This window comes from Mugil cephalus, chromosome 6 (assembly GCF_022458985.1).
Source record: "Mugil cephalus isolate CIBA_MC_2020 chromosome 6, CIBA_Mcephalus_1.1, whole genome shotgun sequence".
In the NCBI taxonomy this organism is placed as follows: domain Eukaryota; kingdom Metazoa; phylum Chordata; class Actinopteri; order Mugiliformes; family Mugilidae; genus Mugil; species Mugil cephalus.
In genome coordinates this window covers 13,808,749-13,831,535 of record NC_061775.1, presented here as the reverse complement: position 1 = coordinate 13,831,535, position 22,787 = coordinate 13,808,749, and the positions used below count along the sequence as shown (strand labels likewise).

Below are 22,787 nucleotides of genomic sequence, written 5' to 3'. Positions count from 1 at the left end.
ACTAGAATATAATATCACAGTATAGATAGATTTTGATGATTTTTTTCCCTCCTTTCTGCTGGTGATGCAAGTTATTTTCTGTGTTTTGAAATCATATGTAGTTTTTGTTTTGTTCAGCCTACATGTAATATGTACTTTGCATGGCTAGGTGTGGAACTAAAGGCTTCGTTTTGTAACATAATTTGTGCCATACCACTAAACTAAACTCTCCAGCTGCAGCCTCAACACTATTTCAAAAACCTTCTGGTAGCACATTCTCACTTCTGCCCATGAAGGCTCCTAGTTCCTATGACAGAATAATGTAGCACCTTTAATCCTGACTTTGAGGTTAAAGAGATGCCACTCTAGGTCCGGTAGGAGTTGCACCAAGAAGTGACTCACAAAAAGGAGTGGGTGTTGTTATTTGAACAGGTGATATTTTAATATCAATGCAGAATAAAAATAACAGCTTGGCTGTATTTTTTGTGTAACTACCAAAATAAGGCGACAAAAATAAAAACAAAACAAAAGAATCCACAGAACTCTCCTGCTCGATATTCTGGAAAGTTCAGTTCAAAAAGAAGAATCCCATGTGTGTGTCTGTATTCAGTGTATCAACATCCATTCAGTTTCTTTGTCCTCAATTTCTATAAACTACTACTACCCAGGTAGGTGAGGAGTGTGTCTACCTTATCTGTCTCAAGAGTGTGAGATTCAGATGTTCTAGAGTCATCAAGGTAGGTTCTGCAGCTGGCCACATTGCATCTCCAACTCTCTCAGAATTGCTCACCATCTTAATCGTTCTCTCTATTTCCCAGACAGTAGATCAGACTAGCAAAAAAACACAACCTACACAGAAGGTGCATAGTTGTAAGGAACTTAATCTGATTCTTTCTGTTTTCATATGATTTTCTTATGAGACCTCATCATTTTCTCAGTTCAAGCATGAAATATATCACCAAATACATGAAGGCAATACATAAACACAATAAATGAATTAAAACTATTAGTTTTAACCATAAATGTACTAAACTATTCATGAATTATCGCAACAAAATACTCTTTTTAAACAGACACATAATTTATGCATCATTTTTAACCTCTATTTATCTTATATCAACAATCTCTTTTAACTATTTTAATTCACCGTTTTAATTATTCTCTAACTCTAACATTAATTGAAATATAGTTTACACTAAAGTGCAATTTCCTAATCAAAAAATGAAATAAACCACACCTTAAATGGTACTGTCACCCATTGCAGTGGCTAATTACACAAAATAGCAGTTTAAATAGCATAAAAAATAAATAAACTGCATCTTGCAAATGCAAAATGTATGAAACTTGGTTTTAGCTTATCGATTAGCATAGCGATTAGCATGAGCTAAGCGTAACAATAGAAAAATTAGCATTTCGGCCTATCAATTACAATAACGCGGCCGCTATTAGCATTAACTAGGGATCTTTTTTCAAACAATAAACTACGGTATAAAGTGCACAAAAGTCACAGAAAAACATTGGAAAGCATTTTATGGCATATTGTAAGCACGACAGACCAACTTAAACCAACTTAATAACACAATAAATGCATTTTTTCCTTCCGAGCAGCTATGGAATGATAGGCTACTGTGTGCTAACTCACCGGAGTCTCAAGCATTTACGCTCACAAAGGTTTTTTTTCCTTTCTCTTCGGCTCACAGCTTATCAGGATGAAACCTGGATTCGTCTGTGACTACCGGGTCTGCAGTGGACTTCTCTGCCTTAATCCGCGGCTGACTGCGACACTCTCTTTCATGTTACATTAAGTTTTTCTTCTACCGACTTTCTCTTATACAGTGAACCCTCGCTATAACGCGGTTCACTTTTCACGGTCTCGCTGCTTCACGGATTTGCATCATGCATTGTGTTCTGCATTCTGATTGGCTAAACAGTCTCTCCGCGTCTTCTCTACCTGTGTGTCAATAACGTTATGGTTTAATATGTACATGTACATATTACGGATAATCGCCATTACAGAATTAATGAATCTTCCGTTCGTTCCATAAAGAAGGAGGAAAATAACATAAGGACGACAGCAGCAATAAGTTTTAATAAGGATGCAAAAAGGGTTGCAACTGTCCGCAACAAGACCGTGGTAAGGATGGAGTCTGGTTTAGCTTTGTGGATTAATGACTGCAGAAAAAAAAACATCACGCTGGATACGAACGTTATCTGCACAAAAGCTAGAACACTGTATCAAACCTTTGCTGACAGCGACAGTGACAGGGAAGAGGAGGAGTATGCAGATACTGGGCCATCATCAAGTGCTGTTCACGCAGTACCAAGCGCATTTAATGCAAGCAAGGGCTGGTTTGAAAAATTTAAGAAACGCTTTGGACTTAAAAATGTTTCTCTGCACGGAGAGATCGCCTCTGCGAATACCGCTGGAGCAGAAGAGTTCGTGAACAATAAATTTAAAGCGATCAATGTTTTACGGAGTATTTCATTGTATAATAACTGTAAAAAAAAATAAAGGTTTCTACTTCACGGATTTCGCCTATCGCGGGTTCTTTTTGGAACGTAACCCCCGCGATAAACGAGGGTTCACTGTAGTCTGTTCTGCTGCTGCCTGCCTCGTGGCTAAGAGAAAAACATGGCGTCTACTCGCACGTGCAGACTTCGCGCGATACTTGACCAGGTTCATGGGGAAACAAACACTAGTGGGGGGAAACACTGCCCCTACTGGAGGTTTACTCTAACTGTCTAAATGACAATTACAGAATTAGTGACCTGATTTTTCATACTGGTTACATTTTATTTTGTCAAGTTTCCTAGTTTCCTGCCTGTTGTGTCTCCTTGTGGTTTTGTCATGTCTGTCTGTGCCAGGTTGTGTTTCCTGTTTTGTTTTGTTAAGTTGTGGATTTCTTGTCTTGTGCCTTTTTGTCCCTTGATTGCTTATTGGTCTTACCTGTGTTTATTATCCTCATGTGTCTCACCTGTGCCTTGTCAGCCCTGAGCCCTCTTGTGCATTAATTAGCCCTGCCTTCCCTTTGTTCCTTGTCGCGTCGTTTAATGTCTCCACGCTATGTTTCAATGTCTTGTTCCATGTTTCCATGTCCTTGCCTTCAAGCCACGATTTTGACTGGTAGTTTTGCGATGTCCTTGATTCTTTTGATTTTTGTATTTTGTATTTTCCTGCCATGTGCAGCGCATTTTGTTAATCATTAAATACCTTTTGTCTGAAACCCGGACTCATCTTTAGTCCTGCATCTGGGTCCTCACCTCAGCTCTACCCAACCCTGATGGGTGCAACGTGCCAGGCACTCTGCTCAAGAGTTACATGTTCGAGCACTGCACACCCAGCGTCAACAAATGCGTCATAAAACATACATCTTTGGCATGTGTTGGTGCCATCATGAACAGCATGTGGTGAGGATGAGTGCTGTTCTTCCCCTTCCCCCTGTGCAACATTAATACATTTGTGCAGGAACTTGACACAGGCAGGCGAATGTGCTTGAGGCTTTCTGAGGAACTGGAGGTAGATGCCGATGGGACATTTCCTCGGACATCAGCAGTGGAAGTGTCTGTTAGTCTTTTTGGACCAAGATTCTTCCGAGTCCCCACATTCTACAGCCACTGCTGATCAGTGCAGGCAATTCCAGTGAGCTCACGTGGCACACCATGTTCAACCTGAAACCAAAATAATATTTTCTTTTATCAAAACTTAGCAGAAGTATCTATCTGTCTGTCTGTCTGGTACTCTGACGGTTTTAGCAGGAGGGCCATATATTAAATGACCCTGTTCTAAAGCATTGCTATGATAGGTACTGTCGAAGGAGGATATTTTCCTCTCCTTCAGTCCAGGATCTTTATACTGTTTGGAAAGGGTATTATATATTATAGATATTATAATGTAAATAATTTATTTTTGTTGTTTGTTCTTCCAGGTATCTTATCACATCCCTGCCATCCACTTTCTTAACCCCCATGCTCTATCTTCCTCACTCCCTTCGTCACTCCCTCCTGTGTCTCCATACTCTGATCTTGACTCCACTTTACTGGCTTTAACGGTTAATTTGGCCATTTCATCTTTTAATTCATTCAGTGTACTTTTCATTTCTTTTAACTGCTCCTCTCTTACCTCTTCTTTATATGATTGTTCAACAACCTCCCCCGGCGTGGGTTTTTAATTCACATGTAAGCATGCCTTTGGTTACAATCATTTGTAGCATCTGTACAAACAAATTATTTGGGCTATACTGTTCATTAGAGTTCTCCTGCCCTGCCCTCTCCATTATAGTCCTACTGTCCACAAACAGATTTTTTATTTATTTTTATTTATTTATTTGTTTTGATGTTGGTGCATTAGCCTTCGCTTCCCATGGTGTGTATGGAAGGGGTATCTGACCAGTTGTCGCGGCGGTTGTCCTTGTTAGTCCGTCCTTATCTTCCTGCTTTTCTCTGGTCCGGACTGCTTGCACTGGAATGTTATTGTGGCTATAAAAGCAACTGCTAAAATGCATGCTTGTAAATTTTAAATGATCTTCAATCTTTACCTTTTCTTTTTCTTTCTTTCCCTTTGATAACCTTCCCGATTTTTCAAATTGTGTCATCAGTTGAATCAATTGTTTTTGTTTGGTTTTTATATTTTAGAGAGTTCCTGTATAGAGTGGTTGTCGGTGGAGGGGCCCCCCTAAACCACCGAACAGACCATCTGTTGTTACAGATCTCTGCACCATTTTTCAAAATCTTTAAGCTCTCTTTTTGCTCTGTTCTACGTGAATGATCGTTTTATTCTGTCCCTCTTTTCCTTTATATGGGCTCCTAATGACCCTGGTTCAGCTGTGTCTGAATCACACATACTGTGTTCTCATTCACACAATCTGGCCAGCTGAGAGGTATGGCACGCTATGTCCCGAGTTCTCAGCCCAAGTGACCGTTCACGTAAGGACCCGGTCACGACACCAGAACTCATTTAGACCCTTGAACAGCTTACTTCAACAGACAGTGGACTTATGTTATCACCGTTAGGTTTCCTTCCAGCCGCTGTTTCAGCGTGCTCTGCACATCTCACTCACAACAGTAAAAACACAAGACACCTTATTAATGCCTATATAAACCTCATAGCCTCTTTTTATCTTTCTCTATTTATGTTATTTTATAATGATTTCTTATTTTTATTTTATTACCTCAGAGGGTGTCTTTAACATTCAGACAATCAGGCAACATCGGGCCTGAATTGTCTGATCGAGAGACCTCTAAACTCTTTTCTTGTACTACTCAGACATTCGGAGTGGCAGCTTTTATTCTCTGAATACGTAGGTGATCTACAAGCCTAAATATTCAGACAAAGGGAGCCTTCTAAACCTCTTTCTGTACTACTCAGACATTCGGAGTGGCAGCTTTTATTCTCTGAATACCTAGGCGACCTACTAGCCTAACTATTCAGACAAAGGGGGCCTTCTAAACCCTAAACTCCTAGTCTGATCTACTCGGGCGTTCAGAGGGCGCTTTTATTCTTTGAATACCCACGCAATTTACATGCCTAAATATTCAGACAAAGGGGGCCTTCTAAACCCTAAACTCCTAGACTGCAGGGTTTTGGGGGCTGATCAGACCCCTCTGGCCTTTAAACCGTGCTAGTCGGCCCTTTGTCTTCTCTTCTATATTCTTCTTTTCACTTCTCTTACACTCAGAGGGCAGCTTTTACATCCAGGCAATCAGGCAATATCAGGCCTGACTATCTGCATGAGGGGGCCTTCTAAACCCTTACTCTGGTCTTTTATACGCCTAATCCGTACGTATTCTCTGTGTTTTATTCTTACAAACAGTACTACTGTTGAATCATACTCTCACAGCCACGAAATGTCTCATAAGACATGCAGAAATTTGGTTAAGAGGTTTTCTGCTCACCTTTGACTTAGTTGCGGCCGCTGACTGTAAGAGATGCTCCTCCAGTGTAACTACATTCCTTTCCTGGTATACCGGACGAGCCCCCAATTTGTCAAAGGAAGATATTTTCCTCTCCTTCAGCCCAGGATCTTTACACCATTTGGAAAGGGTAGTTTACCTACGCACAAATCACGCGACAATTTCTCATGTTTTGGATATTTATTTGGTACACAGAGAAAAGATATTGATTTCAGCGCTGACGCTTTGGTCAGTTCACCTTAGGGGTAAAAAGAGCCAAAAGCCCCACTTCAGGGACGTACAGTGACCTTATTCTACCTAGACCCCGCCCGTAAGACAATGGGGAGGAGTACTGCCTCTCATGTGTCAGTGAGTTTCTATGTGTAGCCAATTAGCTTTATCTTGTTTCCAGCATGTGAGATATCAGGGTGTGATGTGTCCTAATCTGTGAGCAAGCTGTAGCAAAGCGAAAGACAACTCCTTATATGGTAAGATAGCGTAAGTAACATTCTTCTTGATTCTTCCCAAGGTTATACACAGGCTGAAGGCCTTATTAACCCCTTTAAACCCCAACAGTACTTCAATCTTGTTTACATCCAGTACACAGTGACAATGGAGACATGGAGAATTCAGCTGCTGTAGCGACTGCAAGAAGTGCTTCATAGAAGGACTTAGAGCAGCTTCCTGAATTATTGGCAAAGTGTACATGCATGTAATGTTTGCACAGAGCAGCAGCAGCATACTGCTGCCCGCAGCAGCAATGCTGCACTATTTGAAATATTGAGGAAATACAAAACTTGCACATTGTGGTGTGAGTGCGAATGGTTGTTTGTCTGTGTGTTAGCCCTGTGATAGAATTTTTGCATAATTTAATTAAAAATAGTCTTCAAACAGTAAGCTCATTTTAAATCAGTATGCATTATTTCATTTTAAATAAAATATGCTGAAGTGCTGAAGAACACTAAACAAATACTGGTCAGTTTAGCTGATGTGTCCTGTACCAACACAGCATACATGAATAATGTATGAGTGGTAAATGCTTTTAACACCGCTCACCAATGATGGGAGTAATGGCGTTAAAATAAAAGGCGTTACTAACAGTGTTATTTTTTTCAGTAATGGATCTAACCAATTACTATTTCCATGTTTACAGCGCCGTTGATGTTACTGAAAATTAAATTAAACTAAAGTGTGAAGTGTACGTTTTTGTGATGAAGAAAATATTTGAAGTACAGAAGCCTTATAGCCAAATTCTTAGAAATATTTAAACTTAAAAAAAAAAAAAAACAGTAATGCAATTGTTACTTTCCTGGGTAACTAGTTACTTTTATAGTGGAGTAATTCAGTTACTAACTCAGTTACTTTTGGGGAGAAGTAGCTAGTAACTAACTAATTATTTTTTAAAAGTAACGTGACCAACATTGCCGCACACACATGTTGTTTGTTTTATATATATAATACAGAATATACACGGATCAGCCAATGATTACTTGTCTAATGTTGTGTAGGTCTCTTTTTGCTGGCAAAACAGCCCTGACCCATCATTGCATGGACTCCACTAGACCTCAGAAAATGTCCTGTGGTGTCTGGCACCAAGATGTTAGCTGCACCTTGAACTCATTGTGGTGTTCCTCGAACAACTGAACTATTTTGAATTATTTTGGCTTTATGGCAGTGAGCATTATCTCGATGAGAGAATCCACTGTCATTAGGGAACACTGTCTGTTCTAAAACACCAAAGTTACACTGTACACATTGTCTCTAGATCAGAAGTTCTTACTGGTTAACCTGAACATATAGTATAAGACACATTAATCTTTGTTAATGTTGCTACACAGACCAAAGTGTAGAAGAGCAAATCAAACGTGCATGTTTGTGCAAACACTTCAGTAATAGATGTATTCAGTTCTTACCGAGAATAGAGAAGTTCAGCAGAAAAGAGAAGTATAACATCATCAACTCCTCCCTCTGCTCTGGTTCAGTCCCTGACAGCCTTAAAGTAGCCGTCATCACCCCTATTCTCAAAAAACCTGAACTCAGCCCCAATTTCACCTCCAACTTTCAACCCATCTCTTACCTTCTATTCCTCTACAAAATCGTTAAGCGCGCTGTAGCCTCCCAGCTCCGCTCCCACTCCCACAACACCTGCAACAACCTATATGAAGTCTTTCAATCTGGTTTCTGCCAAAAACATAGCAGCCCTCCTCAAAACACTACACGACCTCCTCCTCTCCTCAGACTCCAAATCAGTATCCTCATCCTCCTGGACCTCACTGCTGCTTTTGACACCATCCACCACTCCATCCTCTTCTCTCACGGCGAAAAATCACTTCACATCATGGCTCTGCACTCACATGGATTAAATCATACCTCTCCAACCAACAACATTTCATACACATAAACAACCATTCTTCATCCAAGAAGCCATGGCCCTCTTGGCCACCAGGGATGCAGACCTGCAGTCAGGCAGCTCCGCACAGGCCGGTCTGCAAGTCAAAGACCCAAATGCCTCTCCTACCCCTTTCCCCACTTTGAGGCAGATCACTGCTCCTGCACCTGTCCCCACAGTCCCAGTGCCTGTGCCCTGGACCCGGCTGTCCACAGCACGCCCAGTGCCGGTGCTCCGGACCCGGCCGGCCGCAGAGCCCTCAGTGCCCCCAGTGCTGTTTGCTCCTGTCGTCCACATTCGCGCTCCTGAGGAGCTGTTGGCTCCCGTCATCCACGTTCGTGTTCCTGAGGAGCCGTTTTCTCTGGCTGGCCACGTTCCTGAGCCCATTGCTGCACCGGCAGCCCACGGCTGCGTTCCTGATCCTGAGCCGGTCACTCAGATAAGACAGATAAGATAATGTTTTATTTAGAGGACAAATGTTCCAGCCAGAAGGTGGAATATTCTCCTCAGAGATGTTGCCCTTCAATGGATGGGGGTGCTGGACCTGTCTGATAGATGTTCCTCTTTAGTATCATTATCTCTTTGTTATTGTCTTTTGAGGTGTCATGGCATCCTGCCAAGTTTCACTTTCAGGGTTCAGATATACAGTATTTAGTTGTTTGTTTGTTGCTTCACAGTGCAAGTTTAAATGACATTAATTTAGGTTAGATCTAAATAATAAAAATGTGGTTACATGCAATTATAATTTGTTGTCCACTAATGCACACGTAGCTGTGATGTTAGACGCAACACCTTCATCCCTAGTCTGTATGTTAGCCTAAACTTAACCGCAAACATGAGTCGTAAATATAACATGTGTGATTGACGCCCCTATTTTACCCATAAAAGAGATAAACTTTCCTAGAGCCACAGCAGAACTGCAGTGAGTTTGCAGAGACATGAAGCTCAAGTGGATCATTCTGATTTGTGGCCTGGGATTGGTAAGTACAACCCCCTACATTTAGATATGTAGTAACACAACATTTACACTATATCTCCTGTGAAAAACACTCTAATGCCAAGTTTTCTATTCACTGATTATTGTGCTTTCTAACTGACTTCACAGCTGACAGCTGCCAATCTAACAGGTGAAACAGGTGAGTCACATAATATGAAGGTTTTGTTGAGGTAATAGTTTTTACTTATTGTTAAAGGGTGACAAGATATATTTCTTACTTTGAATCAAGAAGTTAAAGTCTTACTGAATCAAGTTTCTAGATCTAATGATTACTGATGGTGCCAGAAGTCTTCTTTTATATATTTCAATTATTTCATTTCCTCTTAGTCTGACGCGACTTCTATCTTCTTACAGTTCATGATAATGCAGTTTCATTATAACTGATTCTTTACCTGCAGAAATCGATGTTGATGGAGGCCACGACTTGGAAATCTTTGAAATCAATGAAGGTTTCTTCATTCTTTATTTCAGTTTCATTTTATTTCATAAAGCTTCTGTGTTTTTAAAATGTTTTCATCTACTCTTCTTTGCAGCTGCAGGGCTGAACCTACTGGAGGGAGATATTGTAGAGGACCAGGTAAGTTTCTATAACTGTTGTGACTGACCAGTGACTCTTTAGAGTCTGCATATTAAGGCTTATTCGTGAAATGAATTGAACTCTAAGTGTGAAATGGGTCATTTTGGAGTGAGATTAAAAAAAAATACAAATTATGTTTCACATAGATTAAAATTCCAATCAGATTTATTTTATTTAGTAACATACATGTTTAAGTTTATTTCATTTATATAGCACCTTAAAAGTAAAGAGCATTTGAACTAAAGTGCTTCACATTCAACATGTCATATAAACATATCACAGATGAGAAAATAAAGACAAATCGAATGCCAGTGAAAGCCAAGGAATAAAGATTGGTCTTCTTAAAAACCTCAGCAGAGTCAGAACTCTTGATAGCTTCTGTCAGGCTGTTCTAGAGAAAAAGGGGCTGCAACAGAAAAGGCCCGGTCCCCTGCCCTTTTTCCCCCGAACATGACACAGCCAACATACCACAGTCTGAGGATCTGAGGGTTCTGGTGGTCTGAGAGGCTCAGAGATATATGAAGGGCTAAGACCATAGAGGGATTTGTAAACAATCAGAAGAATTTTGAAGTGTATCCTAAAATGAACGGGGAGCCAGTGTAATTATGCAAGCATGGGAGGGATGGGGTCTCGCTTGTTTGACCTTAATGACCGGGCGGCGGCATTTTGGACTAGTTGGATACAGGAGATGGTGTTCTGGGTAATGCCTGAGTAGGGAGAGTTGCAGTAGTCCAGCCTGGATGATATGAATGCATTAATAACTGTTTCTAGGTTGGAGGAGCATGTATAGACTGAAGAGAAGTGGTCCTAGGCCTGAGCCCTAAGGAACCACACATGTGATATTTGCAGGTGTGCAGGAGCAAAAAGAGTGAATTGCCCATTTGAGATGAAGGAGCAGAACCAAACAAGGGCGGGACCCGTGACACCAAGTCAGTGTGACAAGCGACGGAGGAGAATTTATAATTCAATTCAATTCAATTCAGTTTCATTTATATAGAGCCAATAACAATACAAATTGTCTCAAGACACTTTACAAAAACCAGCCTGCCACATCCAGAGCAAGCGCAAGCAAGTGACAAGGAAAAACTCCAATTTAACAGGAAGAAGCCTTGAGCAGAACTCAGCTGCCAGAAAAAGATAAACAAATGTCTGTTATAGATACATACATCAAACTGAAGGGTGGTAAATTTTGTGGTTGACAGTGTCGAAGGCTGCACTGAGGTCTACAGGAATTAAGATAGAGCACTTGTCGGCATCCGCAGCGCAGAAGAGGTCATTTGTTACCCTTAAAAGAGCTGTCCCTGTGCTGTGGTGTTCACAGAACCTTGACTGGATTTTTCATACATATAGGTCTGGTTTAGGAAGGACAGAATCTAGTTAAAAACTTTTTTGTAACACCTTGTATATAAAAAAAAAAAGCTTAGTAATTGTTCTAAAATTGTTTGGAATATTTGGGTCAAGAGCAGGTTTCTTGAGGAGTGGCTGGACTATGGCATGCTTGAAACAAGACAGGACAGCCACACCTGCGGCTAAAGAGATGTTAAAAATTGTCATTAAACTGGCAACAATTGCTTCAAATTATTGCTTCAGTAATTTTGTTGGAATAACATTGAGTTTGCAGCTAGTTGCCTGCATGCTTGTGATTATGCATCTGAACTGGGGTAATGAAATATGATGAAACAGGGAGTAAATGAAACCCTAATATTTCATTATGAATTATTTTATTATACCATGGCTGAGAGATCAAAAAATGTATCTATAATGAAAGTCAATGGGACATTTTTGTCCGCTAAGGTTACAAGACAAAAACTAATAATGCAATCAAATTAATATTTTAGATATAAAGCTATTTTAGACAAGAAAAAGATGCCCAAACCACCCAATATTTTTCTTTTTGTAAAAACAATTCTGACTTCAAGTAATCAAACTGGCATTTAAATGGTTAATATTCCTCAAATGATTGAATTTTTGGTAGTTTTGTAAAGTGCTGAAGTGGTTTCCTGCCAAAAAAAAATCTGAAAAAAGTATTAAACTGTTAAGTTTCTTTAGCCATTTTTGGACATGGACGTCTTCGTCCACTGAGGTTACAAGAGTTTGGTAATTTTTTTCCACAGTGTTCAGTTAACCTATTAGAATTTTTGTCAAAAAGTAATGAAAATAAGAAATAGCAGGAGAGTAAATGTCACTTTTAAAATTGTCCTTAAAATGAATGCCAAATGGGGACTGTACAGATATGTATCTTGAATTTTTGAATGGTTGCATTAAAACAACCTAATTTGTAGACTTTTCTAGAACAAAATTGGTAACACTTTCTATGAAGGTTGTATTTATAAATGCCCTATGAATGCACTCATAATATTTTGTAAGGTGTCTATAAAGCATTGTAATGCTCATTATTACCATCTATACGTATTCACGAGTCGTCATAACCAACTTCATGATGCATTATGACAAGTGGTTATGAATGATTATAATTTTAATCTGAATAGTGCATTATAAATATGTCAATATCTGCCTAGTCACTTGTTAGTTTTATTATGCATCATAACTGCTTTGCTTTGCTAAATGTGTATAGTGATACATCATGAGTTTTGACTTCTACTATAGTCCTTTACATCTGCAGCTATGAGTATATGTAATAAAGTTATAATAATGTATACATCTCCCTGCAGCACACAGTTATAAACAGCTATGCAATATCATGAGTGCTATTTGTCAGCGCTAAGTAAAGTGACAAGAATATGACACTATTATTAACAGATATAAGTTACTATGAGTAATTAAAAGGTGCAATGAACTAAGTCCTGAGTCTGGCATCTTTACCCCATATACACAATATTATAAATGACTATGTTAATATCATAGGTGGTATTTGTCAGCTTTAGGTAAAGTAGTGCAAATGAGGTGTTGTTATAAATAGATATAAGACTATAATAAACAAATATGAGGAACAATGAAATGAGAGCCTGGACAGGAAAGACAAAAGGAATGCGTTTAGTTCACTTTATTTTCATTTAAACCAACACACATAATCAGAATGATTATCAATGCTGTGAGCACATTACACAAACACATGAAACACATGAAACAGGCCATAAAAGTGGCATGGCGTCGTCCTATACTATGTCGTGGTGGTTATCATTGGAACAAAACTCACAATGCCACTGAAATCTATCTTGGGTCATTATGGAATTTTCCATATGCGTGCCAGTCTTGCAAATGATGTGATGCAGGCATATAACCTGTGTTAAATCACATAACAGTAAATAGGCCAACAGCCCAACAGTAGCCACCAAGCGACCTAATTATTTAAATTTGTAAAATACCCGACTTCCCCCTAATCAAAATATATCTACTTAGCACTCATGTACATTGTATTTTCTTATATGAAGCATGTGTGATCCATGATTTCTAGCAAGCCAGTACTCCCACTCTATAACTTTCAGGTGTCACCATGTTGCCGCCAGACATCCACGGTCTGCCATGCACCCCCCAGCATTATTACACACTGACAGACACACTACAAGACAGTAATAAAGACAAAATATTAAGAAAAACACACACACACACAGACGGACAGACAGATGGATAGAAAGATAGAGATGTGTCTCTTAAAAGTGCCTTTGGGTTGGTGAGGTGATTCAGGGACAAAGGTCAGGAGATGGTTTGACAGCAACTACAAGAAGAACAGAGACAAATCTTTAGTGCTCTAGCTGGGTTTGTTTGAAAACAAATAAACAGATCACGTTTTTTTCTAAATCAATACAGAAGGTTTAAAGCAGCCTAATGAGACATTATGTTACCGCATATCGTGCAGACAGCGCAGATTACCCGTAGGTAGCTTAAGCTAGCTAGACGAAAGTTACCAGACACGGCTCGTTTTCCCTCACAAGTTAGATCGTTTTCGTATTCTTGCGTTTGATTGAAACCATTCGAAATCATTGCTTTAATATGTAAAGCATGTGCTTCATGTAAGCAAAGTAAGGTATTAAATCACAAAACACTAGCAGCACATAGACACATTCTACCTGTCCTGGAGAGGACTCAGTGGAGAAAGGGCAGAAAAGCCACTTTCCGACCAGTCAATGCTTTCCGACAGTGGGTGGAGCTGGGTAGGTGGGTGGGTGGGGTCAGAGGTCAGTGGTCATGGACTAAGGAATGACATTTCTACAATTATAATAATATTAATAAAAATGATATTAAAATAATATCTGACGGCATTGCCAGCGTAGTGGTGCCTTGCCGTACATAGGAAAAATAAATGCGGACATTTCTAGCGACAAAATTCTATAATAGCTGTATATCTAATTCCCATCAGACACTCGACAGAAACACCATCATAGGAGACAAGTATCGCTGGCCAACAACCATTCCCTACTACCTAGAGGACAGCCTGGGTAAGACTTTATGAAACTTATGTTTACAGCTCTAATCCGGGATGGGTGTCAAATGAGGATGCATTTTCACTTAATTTCTTGTTTTTTTTTTCTTTTAATGTGACACTTTTTAACATGTAGAAATGAATGCGAAGGGAGTGATCCTGAAAGCCTTTGACCAGTTCAGACTGAAGACCTGCATTGACTTCACACCATGGAAGGGAGAGAAGAACTACATCTCTGTGGATAAAGACAATGGGTGAGTTGAGCTTCACTGCCGTGTTCACTTCCTTTTTCCAGCGCCTTACCCAAAACATCACAACCCTCTAAAGGTTTATTACATGCTCTCTGGTTGTACAAGATACATGTAGCCATAATAATAATGAACTCAGTCAACTTATGGCCTCACTTGTGTCATGAAGAACAAAAGATTCAGATTAGAAACACTACTTCAGCCACAGACATGCTACTGATTTTATTTTTTTACGCTATTTTTCAGTAAATTGTTTTGTTTTTCCTGACTCTGTCTTTTCACTGCTTCAAGCACATATATCGTTTGCCATTCAATATAAATGTGATGTGAATCGTCAACTGCTGAGCTAACTTCATAGGAACCATTAGTTCCCAGATGGTTGATATTTTTGTTCATCTTGCTTTTCTTTTCCACAGATGCTTCTCCTATGTAGGTAACCAGCGTAAGGGGAAGCAGCAGCTGTCCATTGGTACAAGATGTGATAGACTGGGAATCGTTGAGCATGAGTTCCTCCATGCTCTGGGATTCTGGCATGAGCAGTCCAGAGCTGACCGTGACGACTATGTCAACATCATATGGAATCGTATTAAACCTGGTAACACTGACAAGGCAGCATTGTTTTTGTCCATGTCTTGATACACCTTTTACTATGTGCAGTGACTATCAGCATAATCACATTTTTGTAAGAACAAGAAAGTGATTAATTCTTTCACATATTCTGCATGTGTCTTTCTCAGGTCAAGAGGACAACTTCATCAAACATAATGACACAGTGTCCAGTGCCCTGGGAGTTCCCTACGACTATGGTTCTGTGATGCACTACAGTAAGACAGCCTTCAGCATCAGCTCCGAGCCCACCATCGTCACCAAAGACCCCAACTTCATGGACATAATTGGTCAGGAAATAGGGTTCAGCGCCAGTGACCTAACCAAGCTAAACCTCCTCTACAACTGCAGTGAGTAATCACATGTTTTCAATTATGAATGACACAGGTTGCCTTCATTGTGCAAATGTGATGGAATATGATGATCATATGAAATATTGTGAGGTGCAAAAGTCTTTAGCAACACCCTCATGCCTAGCATATTCAAACTATTGTATGTAGTGTATCTGTATGAAGTTGGCATGAGTTGTGTTACTATCCCAGGTTAGAGATTTGTCTTACAAACACATTACAGGTACCAAAACAAGAGACAAATGTAAAATTTCATTCTGCCATGATTCTATCTGTTCCCAGTTTTGAGTTTCCTGTTTTATTTTGAAATTTTCTTGGTTTCCTGTTTAGTGTCACTCCCCGTGTTTTGCTTAGCTTGCTTATTGGTTTCTCTTTGTGCACTCCACCCTCATTAGTTTCACCTGCATTTCCTCAAAGTTTCCTAAAGTAATCTATCTATCTATCTATCTATCTATCTATCTATCTATCTATCTATCTATCATCCCCCTGCCCATGTGTGTATAGCCCTGCCTTTCCATTAGTTCCCTGTTGCGTTATTTTTGTCCCCATGTTCAATTCTTGCCACGTTTTAGTCATTAGTAGTGAAGGCCAATCACATGATCAAAAAAGGTTTTACGTTTAAATTACTGAAAGCATCAATGACACAGCATTCTCTATTAGGACATCTAGTGGACAATAAATGTAGTACATTCGAGACGTCTTCTATTGCTTCATGTTTTTGTGGACTTGATTTGCCACACACATTCTGTTTGACTGCACGACATGACTGTGGTTTATATTATAAATAAACCATATAGATATAATTAAATGAAAAATAAATAGCAGCCATTAGTGGGAATCAACCCCTTGCTCCATTAACGAGAAACTTTTACAATGTACCACGAGCCCTGCACGTTACTGCCTTCTCTTTGAATGTTTATGATCTACAGCAGCACTACACTCTATTACCCTTTGCAGATTTATTCGCTTACACATTTACATCATCCAGTGGTTCAATTGATTCATGCAAATCACCTGGTGGCTCGAAGAACTTGAACTGCTTCAAATGTCACTGGTCATGTGACCAAACCACCCTTCAACACACTGCTTCCATACAATTGCTTAATGAGCTACCAGGCAGGTGTAGGAGCCTCAGATTTTTCATATGAATGAATGAATGAATGAATGAATGAATGCATTCCTCCTAATTCACTAGATCACAAGTTGATCAAGAATCTGTGGTATGCACTGGAACAAGCCTCTCCTCAGAGACCCCTCCCCTCAACCAATAGGACCCGAAGGCCCCCACTAAGAATATCCTGTTGTCACACACCACAGGACACCCTCAGAAGGCCCATGTCTGTTCTGTGATGAGCCACAGGGGAGACCTACACACTATTAGACTTGTTACTCATTATCACCAAATACATTTGTGTCCCAATCTCTGTTAGAAAAATATATATTTATGTACAGCATTTATGTTAACAACCAACCTTAATCAAACAGTGACTGTTTCCTCTCCACAGCCAAGTCTTCTACCTTTGTGGACAGCTGTGACTTTGAGGAGGAGAACATCTGTGGGATGATTCGGGGTCGTGGCAACGCCAAGTGGGAACGGCGTTCCTCAGTGATTGGAGGGCCTTGGACTGACTTCACCAACATGGGACAATGCATAGGTGACCATCTAAAGCACCTTTCACATCGATTGAATAATCTGCGTCGAATGACCCGGCAGTTGACCTGTGATTTTATCAGCTCGGCTTTGATGTGAACAGGAACGTTGCGTCAACCCACGTTTTTCGCTCTGATGTTGATGTATCTGCCCATCATTCTGATCATTGTAGGAACTCCAGCTCAAAAACAAAGTTTTTGTCTACTCCCATAAAGACCAATCTCTGAAATACAGAGATTTTTGTTCATTTTCAATCAAACAAAACAAATGTGTTGTTACATGATAGTTAATGGAAGCACATAAGTGAATTAGCCCTACGTCAAGTTTGGGAAATTACACAGATCGGTGCATGTAGGGCACTTTTTTAAAAAGTTTCCAGAGATGAAAAAATTATACAATTTTTTTTTGGGTGCAGCTCAAAAAGCAGTAACTTAGATTTAAAGAGTAAGGGGGATGTCCGGTCTTCGGGCCATGTGTACTAATACCAGACCTTGTAGCTACAGAACCTGTCTTGGTGCTGTGTACCGGCAAAAGAAAAAAATCAGAAACGACTCCCAAGGTCATATTAAAAAAAAAAATACAGACTGGTTTAAGGACGGTATTGACACAATTTGATATTTCAAGGTAAACCTCAAAGTATGAGGTAGGGGGCCATGTGAGTGAAAGCATTTATACCTGTGCACTGGTCTGTCGACAGACTTGGTTCTTATCTGAGTAGGTATAATAAATACAATAAGTATTGTGGCCATCAGACTGGCTTCCAAGCTGGAGGGACGGACGTTTCTCTTGGTTGAGCTTTTGTCTGTTTCCCCAGGAAAAGGCAACTTCATGCATTTCAAAACAGCGTATGTTAAGCCCAAACAGCAAGCTACAATGGAGAGTCGATGGCTTTACCCCAAACCTGGTCCCCAGTGTCTGCAGTTCTTCCTCTATAACACCGCAGCACCAGATGATGTGCTCAACATCTGGGTTCGAGAGTATGACGCCAATGGTAAACTGAAGCTCTTCAAGAGCATTTCAGGTAACAAATGAAATATTACATTTTGTACATATTGATTGTACATACTTTAGTTTAAAGCCATTTAGAAGTTCCTGATAGTTTAATTAAAGTACAAAATAATAATAAAAAAAAAGTTGGCATAAAACTTTAAAGACAGTAATAGATTAGTAGTTAACATCTTTTCTTTCCACTCTCTTCAAAGGAGGTGCCAGGGGTTCTTGGGAGCTGCATAATGTCAACCTGAATGTGACAAGGAAGGCCCGTGTGGTTTTCCATGGGGTGAGGGGAACAGGTCCATCAAAGGGAGGTTTCTCTGTGGATGACATTAACCTGTCATCCACAAAGTGCCCTCAGCACGTCTGGCACATCCGCAACATCACCGGGATGATGGCCACAATGCCAGTAGAACAAGATCTGTACAGCCCCCGTTTTCTGTCTCCAGCAGGTTACTCCTTCCAAGTAAATGTCACTTTTTCAGTATTTATATGTATTGTATTGTATTTAATATGTTAAATAATAAATCCATATAATAAATCCGTAGTAGTATATTGAAGTACACCATCAAGGAACTCTGTGGTGTTTTATTCTCTACATTGTATGAAAAGCTCAACACTTTGTGTTCTAGACAAAAATTCTCACCACCTAATAACCAATGTATGGTCATAACATTCTCCAGGTCTAGTTTTGACATGTTCTAGTTGTGAATATTTTTAATATCATCTGTAAAACATCTGGGGTTATAATGATACATAGCTCAACGCCTAGAAGTCCTATCAAATACCCTCATGTGTTTGACTGTGGAAAACCTAAAAAAGACATCACAATTTGACCTTATGAATTCCACAAAGTGTTGTGGAGGAGTCTATATTTGATCTATCTATATTAGATCTATCTAAAGCAACATCAGTACTCCAGCTTACCCACTGCTCTGTTTTTCTAGGTAAGTCTGTACCCAAATGGAGTAAGTACTTATCCAGGTCACATGGCCATCTACTTCCACCTAACCTCGGGGCCCAACGACGACAAACTCAAGTGGCCATGTCCATGGCAGCAGGCAACCATGGTCCTGATGGATCAGCAGTCTGACATCAGACAGCAAATGAACATGCACCTAATGATCACCACTGACCCTAACAAGACCTACGAAGAAGAGTACATCTGGGATGATCCCAGAAAGGTGGGCTATAAAGTACAGGACTCTGATGGCAGCTATTACTACCGAGGTCCAGGCTGTGGAACACGTACCTTCATCAGCCACAGCAGACTGAAGAGCAAAAAATTCATCAAAGGAGACGACGCCTTCATCCTCTTAAGTCTAGAAGGTATGGAGTGTTTCAAACACTAGATGGTTACTGGAGAGCGGCACATTACACCTACAAATATTTATATTGATGAATCAAAATGTCCCAACCATACCTGACACCAAGATGTTGACTATAAAAATTGACTGTTCATGCATCTTATTTTTCCAAAAACTGGCATGAGTTGTAGCTTTAAGGAAGTCATTCTTTGTATTTGGGTTTGCTCATAACGTTTTGGCACAAGTATCTGTCTCATGAATATATTCAGTTGATATAAACAGTTGTCTGTCTTTCCTCAGACATATCTCACCTGTTGGCGTCTCAGCCTCTGCCCCTCTCTTCAGTCCATGATGTTCCCAGTCAGATGAAGTCAGCAGACCAATCAGCTGTTCATGGACTTGCTAATAACTCCTTAGCAGTCATAGGTGTGGCAGCATCTCTGGCAGCCGCCATGTTGGTGATATCCATGTTGATTATGGGGAACGCCTGGTTCATGAGGAGGTTTAGACAGCAGGAGATTGACAAGGTGGCGATAATGCAGGACAAGCCTGGATTCATGGATGTGAGTGTGACTGAAAAGAGCCCACATGAATCTATATCACTGCTACTTAGTTCAGGTTGTTTTCTTATGTGGTAAAATATGAGAATGGACACTAATGGCTCTCTTTTTCATCACAGGAGAAATCAACCAAAGATGTCCAATCTCTTCTCTCTACTCCATAATGGCCAATGAAAGGAAAAGTGAAATTCTGTCTTTCTCATCTAAGTGCCTTGCTTATCTATAAAACTGCTGTACTAATTCTGATTCTCAAGTATAATCTCACTGTAAGCATAAGAAATAAAATCTCTCTCAGCATTTACTGATATGTAATTTCTTCTTCATTTCTCATGATATCCAAAGGTCCTTAATCATGTAGAAATCATAAGCAGTAGGGATATATAGGCAGACTAATGTTCATGTCACTGCTGACTGGCCCAGGTGCTATTTGAGTTTGTGAGGAGCATCTTTGCTTCAAGAACTCGGTTAAAGCCTCAAGCTGCTACAGTATAAAGTGCACAAAAGTCACAGAAAAACATTGGAAAGCATTTTATGGCATATTGTAAGCACGACAGACCAACTTAAACCAACTTAACACAATAAATGCATTTTTTCCTTCCGGCAGCTATGGAATGATAGGCTACTGTGTGCTAACTCACCGGAGTCTCAAGCATTTACGCTCACAAAGTATTTTTTTTCCTTTCTCTTCGGCTCACAGCTTATCAGGATGAAACCTGGATTCGTCTGTGACTACCGGGTCTGCAATGGACTTCTCTGCCTTAATCCGCGGCTGTCTGCGACACTCTCTTTCATGTTAAATTTAGTTTTTCTTCTACCGACTTTCTCATATGGTCTGTTCTGCTGCTGCCTGCCTCGTGGCTAAGAGAAAAACATGGCGTCTACTCGCAGGTCTAGACTTCGTGCAATACTTGACCAGGTTCACGGGGAAACAAATACTAGTGGGGGGAAACACTGCCCCTACTGGAGGTTTACTCTAACTGTCTAAATGACAATTATAGTATTAGTGACCTGATTTTTCATGCTGGTTACATTTTATTTTGTCAAGTTTCCTAGTTTCCTGCCTGTTGTGTCTCCTTGTGGTTTTGTCATGTCTGTCTGTGTCATGTTGTGTTTCCTGTTTTATTTTGTTAAGTTGTGGATTTCCTGTCTTGTGCCTCCTTTTCCCTTGATTGCTTATTGGTCTTACCTGTGTTTATTATCCTCACGTGTCTCACCTGTGTCTTGTCAGCCCTGAGCCCTCTTGTGCATTAATTAGCCCTGCCTTCCCTTTGTTCCTTGTCGCATCGTTTAATGCCTCCACGCTACGTCTTGTTCCATGTTTCTATGTCCTTGCCTTCAAGCCACGATTTTGACTGGTAGTTTTGCGATGTCCTTGATTCTTTTGATTTTTGTATTTTGTATTTTCCTGCCATGTGCAGCGCATTTTGTTAATCATTAAATACCTTTTGTCTGAAACCCGGACTCATCTTTAGTCCTGCATCTGGGTCCTCACCTCAGCTCTACCCAACCCTGACGGGTGCAACGTACCAGGCACTCTGCTCAAGAGTTACTTGTTCGAGCACTGCACACCCAGTGTCGAAAAATGCGTCATAAAACATACACCTTTGGCAAATGTTGGTGCCATCATGAACAGCATGTGGTGAGGATGAATGCTGTTCTGCCCCTTCCCCCTGTGCAACATTAACACATTTGTGCAGGAACTTGACACAGGCAGGCGAATGTGCTTGAGGCTTTCTGAGGAACTGGAGGTAGATGCCGATGGGACATTTCCTCGGACATCAGCAGTGTATTAGTGGATGTGTCTGTTAGTCTTTTTGGACCAAGATTCTTCCGAGTCCCCACATTCTACAGCCACTGCTGATCAGTGCAGGCAATTCCATTGAGCTCACGTGGCACACCATGTTCAACCTGAAACCAAAATATTTTCTTTTATCAAAACTTAGCAGAAGTATCTATCTGTCTGTCTGGTACTCTGACGGTTTTGCAGGAGGGCCATAGAATAGATATTGATTTCAGTGCTGAGGCTTCGGTCAGTTCACCTTAGGGGTAAAAAGAGCCAAAAGCCCCACTTCAGGGATGTACAGTGACCTTATTCTACCTAGACCCCGCCCGTAAGACAATGGGGAGGAGTACTGCCTCTCATGTGTCAGTGAGTTTCTATATGTAGCCAATTAGCTTTATCTGGTTTCCAGCATGTGAGATATCAGGGTGTGATGTGTCCTAATCTGTGAGCAAGCTGTAGCAAAGCGAAAGACAACTCCTAATATAGTAAGATAGCGTAAGTAACATTCTTCTTGATTCTTCCCAAGATTATACACAGGCTGAAGGCCTTATTAACCCCTTTAAACCCCAACAGTACTTCAATCTTGTTTACATCCAGTACACAGTGACAATGGAGATATGGAGAATTCAGCTGCTGTAGCGACTGCAAGAAGTGCTTCATAGAAGGACTTAGAGCAGCTTCCTGAATTATTGGCAAAGTGTACATGCATGTAATGTTTGCACAGAACAGCAGCAGCATACTGCTGCCCGCAGCAGCAATGCTGCACTATTTGAAATAATGAGGAAATACAAAACTTGCACATTGAGGTGTGAGTGCGAATGGTTGTTTGTCTGTGTGTTAGCCCTGTGATAGAATTTTTGCATAATTTAATTAAAAAATAATCTTCGACAGTCATTTTAAATCAGTATGCATTATTTCATTTTAAATAAAATATGCTGAAGTGCTGAAGAACACTAAACAAATACTGGTCAGTTTAGCTGATGTGTCCTGTACCAACACAGCATACATGAATAATGTATGAGTGATAAATGCTTTTAACACCGCTCACCAATGATGGGAGTAATGGCGTTAAAATAA

At 40.2% G+C, this 22,787-nt stretch overlaps 1 protein-coding gene and 1 long non-coding RNA gene across 2 annotated transcripts; both read left to right on the top strand.

Moving 5' to 3' along the window:
- The first annotated feature begins 408 nt into the window (after window positions 1-408).
- Window positions 409-21,382, top strand: LOC125009143. The gene is made up of 2 exons (XR_007112944.1): window positions 409-1,482; window positions 20,432-21,382. It is a non-coding gene; the product is annotated as an uncharacterized LOC125009143 (long non-coding RNA).
- On the top strand, window positions 9,180-20,228 carry LOC125009142 (meprin A subunit beta-like). Its single transcript, XM_047586829.1, has 14 exons — window positions 9,180-9,237; window positions 9,363-9,393; window positions 9,653-9,703; window positions 9,788-9,831; window positions 14,150-14,228; window positions 14,349-14,466; window positions 14,877-15,055; window positions 15,198-15,416; window positions 16,922-17,071; window positions 17,882-18,088; window positions 18,270-18,526; window positions 19,008-19,389; window positions 19,668-19,930; window positions 20,047-20,228. Exons 1-14 carry the CDS (start codon window positions 9,196-9,198, stop codon window positions 20,089-20,091), a joined length of 2,067 nt encoding a protein of 688 aa, XP_047442785.1. The 5' UTR covers window positions 9,180-9,195; the 3' UTR covers window positions 20,092-20,228.
- Window positions 21,383-22,787: the final 1,405 nt, after the last annotated feature.